We start from the raw sequence: 5,552 nt of genomic DNA, 5'->3' as shown, positions 1-5,552 counted from the left end.
TGTGAGATCTTAACTCTTCCCCCCTGAAACTCCTTCTGACGACATCGGTGGGAGCCAGTACAGACTTATTATTTGGAGTACAATTTTTGCATGATCCAAGAAACATAGATGCATATTTTTTGTTGATTTAGGTATTATATTTTTAGACACAATTGTGCCTGCAGACGCAGTGAAGGGTGGATATAAATAGCATCTGAATTACTTCTGTGTAAGAGGATTATGTTCACCACTGTTTTGTGCTTCCCTTACTCCATGTCAATCCTGTCCTGTCGACAAGTATGGAAGAGAGATTAGGTTATGGTTTGTCTTGCCCTCTGTGTGTTTTACACTTCAAAGACCATGCTGGGTACCAAACAGGGAATAGCTGCTGAGCACAGTATTGCTGAAAGTAGGGAACGTGTGGCGGACAACAGGAGACAACATAAACACGTGTCCATCGCACAGACCAGTGACAAATCTGTCTGACTGTTCAGTATTGCATCTTTTTAAATATGCCTTTCAGGAGCTTGGAAGTGTGTACAGTGTCCTGGCTGCCATTTTAAATGTCGGTAACATCGACTTTTCTGCGGTGGTATCTGAACATATGATTGACAAGAGCAACATTTCCAATCCAGTAGCCCTTGAGAACTGTGAGTGCTTTTTCTTGTTTTGCGATTGTTTTCATTTAGTGTTTTGACAGTGAATTTCTTTTATTGCAAGAAATGAATTATTATCAATGAAAGCTGTATTCACATGGAAATTTTGCAAGAATAATTAAATGCTGAAAATAGATTAATTCTAAGCCCACCTGAATTCAAATACAAAAAGAAAGTATTTCTGTGTTGTGCACCTTCTTTGACTAACCAATTCACTGGCATTCAGGAAATACGACCAATACTGCAGATGCCTGAAAAGAAAATCTTTGTAATTTTTTCAGGGTTATTTGATGGAGAACCTTATTAACACATGGAATAGGTTTTTTTCCCAGTTTCATTCTCATAAACTTATTACTTGTTCCCCACATGTGCCTGCTGAAATATGGCTCACATTCTTTGGGAGGGATACCTTCCCTGTAAGGCTACTGTGAGGCAAAGGAGGGAAAGGGGCAAATATCCTTGAGGAAGTTGCTACTCTTTTTCTCAGTGATTACAGGTGGAGAGATAATGCAGTCTTCACACTATCTTCTTAAACGTTTTCCTGCCATAGAGAGAAAAATATTATGAAACTGGAAAAGAAGCACCCCATTTGTGGAACAGAGGAAGGACAGCAGTGGCTGACATAGTCACCTAGATTCCCTAGCATTTATTCATAGAGTGTTTGGAGAAAGAACCTCCTTGATAAAGCAATTTAGAACGTAAAGGCTTCTGCTTTGAGTCACTTGCTCATTGACTGCAGTGGAAGTTGGGAAGGTTGGTGACTGAGATACTGACAGTTCTTTGTGTGAACACCCTCATTAGTTGTAGTTCAAGACTTCGATATGGCCTTTATTTATAATATGTTGCAGTTGCAGCTTTGATTGCTGAAATGCCTGGTTTTCTTTCCAAAATCTGCCTCTGAGCTATGCCGGTGGACTTCCTTTCTAGGTGCATCCTTGCTGTGTATTCAGGCAGATGAACTGCAAGAGGCCCTCACCTCTCACTGTGTAGTGACTCGAGGAGAAACAATTATTCGTCCCAACACTGTGGAAAAAGCCACTGATGTCAGAGATGCCATGGCCAAAGCACTGTATGGGCGCCTCTTTAGCTGGATAGTCAATCGCATCAACACTTTGCTCAAACCTGACAAACATTTAAGGTAAAAGGGGCTTTTCCAGAACAAAGAGAGTTTTTCTATGTTAATAATATAGTCTACTCTAGAGCATTTAGTGTCCTCATCCACTTTTTCTCTGCTACCTTTTTGTTTATGATACTACCATGTTAAAAAAAGAAGATTTTATCCTACACATAATATGCAGTAGATATGGATAGCACAGGTGTCTGGTGTTCTTCTGTTTGACCTTTACTCATTTAACTCTTTTATAAATTACATACTAACTACTTTTTCCTTTATACTTTTTCAGGGTCAACTTTTGACATTCATCTCTTGATTACATAGGTCAAATTCTGCTCTTACTTGCACTGGTGATGTTGCTTCTGTCAGTATTATGAGTGTGGTTTCATATATGTGTGAGAGTAGATTCCAAACACATTTACTGAGGTTATTGTCCACCCTGCCCTTACAAGGTGACATCTGAAACACAGAGACAAGAAAGATGTTAGTGGCTTGTGTTGTAGATCCCATAGGTCAGAGGCCTCTATGACTAATAATAAAAGTGAAAAGGGCCAAACTTATAACTGCCTGAAGAGGAATATTGATAATAAATAGCTTTGGTTTGCAAATCTGGATTATTTTTTTTTTTGAAAAATCAGAGGAAAGCCAAGGCTGCAATCCTAAAATTTGTCTAAGCTTTCAAATATTTAGTTACAACAGTTACAAAGAGGACTTTAATTAGTAAGCGATAGGATAAAATTCATCATAGATGGGGCAGCTTTGTTAGCCTCTCTCTTTCACGCCTGTTACAGAGCCCTTTTCAAATTGAATACTTATTATGCTGGTGAGAAGGGAGAAAGTTTGACCTGAAATACTACACAAAAAAAAAAAAAGGAAAAATAGAAGCCTACTTTGGTTTTGTGGTAGTAAAATAATTTGTATTTGCTATGTTTATGTAATTAGCTCTGAGAAGGAGTGTGGCAGACAAATTTCAGCAGTCTATTCACCAGAAATGTAATTTCGAGACAGATAAAATAGTGACCAAATTCAGATCAAAATCAGCAAATACCTTTGATTCTTCCATAATGAATCGCTTTCATTTTTGAGATGAACTTCAAAACGAGGTTCAAGTGCTATTCATTAGTATCTTGAGGCAAATTCTTCATATCCAATTTCCTAAACTTTTTATAAAATTACAACAAAATAAGATTGGTTACAGACAGCTCCTCAAAGGGCTTTTATAGCTAGAATGTGATTAATTTTTTAAATTTATCTAAGAAAATACACTAGTGTTCACGTCAGTTTGACATAAAATTACATTCTCTTTTTTTTTTTCCAGCAAATAATACAAATGCTAGAGCTTTTTTTCCAGTTGCAGAAAATGACCACGTATCTCTCAGAATGCCTTAGCTAAAATGTGAAACTGAAGTTTTAGTAGTAATACTTCTCTGGGACTTAATTGGTAATTTAAATTCATACCACACTCCGGTACTTAAAGTAGTTATTTAGATGCGTAAAAGGTCTAGCTATTCATTCTTTTGACTTTCATGTTAAAATAAGCAATTTTAATTGTTGTGAATAAACAGTATGAAGAAATAATATTTAACAATTTTTAATTTCAAGATGCTGGTGAGTAAAGCCTGTTTTATTACAAGAGAAATGAAAAGAACTGCATGTTGTTTCTGTACTGTAGTCAGCTTTTTACAATAGAATAATAATTAGCAATTATTAGTTTAAAAATAAAATTTTAAATCTTCTATATGCTTATCAGTTAACTCAGTCATTATGTGATTCAGTCTATTTGGACTGCAAATATAGTCATCTTTAATTGATGTGCATTTATTATATTTCAAACAAAAATTGTTATTTTAAGAGGTATCTTAAAATTGTTCTGCTTAACTGGTGTACAGATTTGTCTCATTACATCCTTTTGTGAAATAATAATGAAATTAGTCAGTGTAAAATAAAGATACAACAATAGGAAGTTTATTTAATCTTTGCAGTGGAAACGATGATGGTTTGAACATTGGAATTCTTGATATCTTTGGCTTTGAGAATTTCAAAAAAAATTCCTTTGAACAACTCTGTATCAACATTGCCAATGAACAAATTCAGTTCTACTTCAATCAACATGTCTTTGCCTGGGAACAGGTATGTGTTGAATATTTTGATAAAGCTTTAATATTGCTGAACATATAAAACCTTGTTTCAAGAAACTGCATTGTTCCTTCTCCATAATAGGCTGTAAATTGCAGATTATAGCGAATGTTTTTCTGACTATATTCTGGGAACCAGTGCTTGCTATTTGCAAGTAAAATGTATACATAAAATGCATTAAACTTGAAATTAATGGTATCTAAGCAACATAACACAGTGATAATCGGTTTGATGCAAATGCAATGTTGTTTTCTTGAGGAATAACATTACTGATGTAATGCATAATTCTACAGTAAAAAAATAAATGAGTGGTAACGTAATTTTTAAAGTGCAGTGTTCATAATAGCTTACTAATAAGCTTAATGAACACTGAAATTCCATTATTAAAACTGAAAATCTTGCAATTATTTTGTTTTTATTCAGGAACTAGGTCATCTAAGCTAAATAATGATGAGTTTAATCTAAATAATTTTATGAAAAACAGAAAAGGAATAAAGTTGTAATTATAAAAGTTCATGAAATGGGAGAGGAGAGTGAAAAGCCTTGAAAAAGTTCATGTTAACTTTGTAAATAATTCCATGAGAATTAAATTAACCATCTTTACTTATTATTAAATATTGTTATTTGAAGAAATAACATGTCCAGGGAAAAAAAAATCTTACTGCAAATAGAAATATTCCAAAATTCTGTATGAGCGTAACAGTCAACATTCAAATATTAGGTGAGATAATATTTTCTCTGTTTTATTGAGGTTTATGATACGTAAACGAAAATCCTCCTGAATACTAGTTTTAATTATTAGTTGAAAAGGAGTATTTTATCAGTGTGAATAATTGCCTGTTTTAAGGATGAAAGAGATGCAGGTTTACAATCTGTCTATGTATGTAGGTGTGTGCATGCATGTATCAGTCTACAGGTATATATATCTATGTGTAAAATGGATTTTTGTTTAATATAGATCAATATTTTCCTGTTTCAAGTTATTTCAAGAAATGTTTTCCCGAAGTCCTAGACCTTGTAGTTGTTTTTACAGATTTTTATGGGAGATTCTCTGTCACAAGTATTTTCTTCTCTTTAATACTATCTAAAAGTCAGAGATAAATTAGTGTGCACTACTATAATTACTCTAGGTATCTCCTTTCCAAAGTGCATAAATTCACACAAAAGGAGCACTTGGCTACTGCTGTTTCTAACAGCTGGAAGATGCAAATAGCATAGATTGCAGCACTATTTCATATTCCTGTCAAATCCAGGCACTGACAAGGTCCCATGGACTTGTGTACATGCATTTTGCTCAAATGGGCCCTCCCTGGAAGTGTTAAAAGCCAAGCTGGATGGGACTTTGAGCAACTGGTTTAGTGAAAAGTGTCCCTGCTCAAGGCAGAATGGAACTAGGTGACCTTTAAGTCGCTTCCAGCCCAAACCTATCTGTGGTTCTATGTTTCTGTGATTCTCTAGTTGCCTTTTTGCTGCTCATAAACCTGCCTTGGCTTTCCTAACCCTATCCCTGTACACCCAAACATTGTCTTAATATTCCTTCTCATTTTAATTAGGCTTGGGCCCTGTTCAGTGTAATCCACCTTTACTTTTTTCTAGATATCCCAATACAGAACATTTTGGCCAGATTAATGCAGTGGTTTGTGGTGTCACCATCTAACAGGACCACT

General features: G+C 34.9%; 1 protein-coding gene across 1 annotated transcript in view; it reads left to right on the top strand.

The window, feature by feature from the left end:
• LOC104272548 (myosin-IIIa-like) overlaps positions 1 to 3,879 on the top strand; it is a gene marked incomplete at both ends in the record, with an annotated part of 40,522 nt that extends 36,643 nt beyond the window's left edge. Inside the window, 3 exon segments of the mRNA XM_009867569.1 lie at positions 503 to 629; positions 1,563 to 1,773; positions 3,732 to 3,879. Coding sequence (XP_009865871.1) covers positions 503 to 629; positions 1,563 to 1,773; positions 3,732 to 3,879 — 486 coding nt within the window.
• Positions 3,880 to 5,552: the final 1,673 nt, after the last annotated feature.

The sequence above is a fragment of the Apaloderma vittatum genome, unplaced genomic scaffold (assembly GCF_000703405.1).
Source record: "Apaloderma vittatum isolate BGI_N311 unplaced genomic scaffold, ASM70340v1 scaffold17424, whole genome shotgun sequence".
NCBI classification, from domain to species: Eukaryota; Metazoa; Chordata; class Aves; order Trogoniformes; family Trogonidae; genus Apaloderma; species Apaloderma vittatum.
This window is presented reverse-complemented; position numbering and strand designations above follow the sequence as displayed.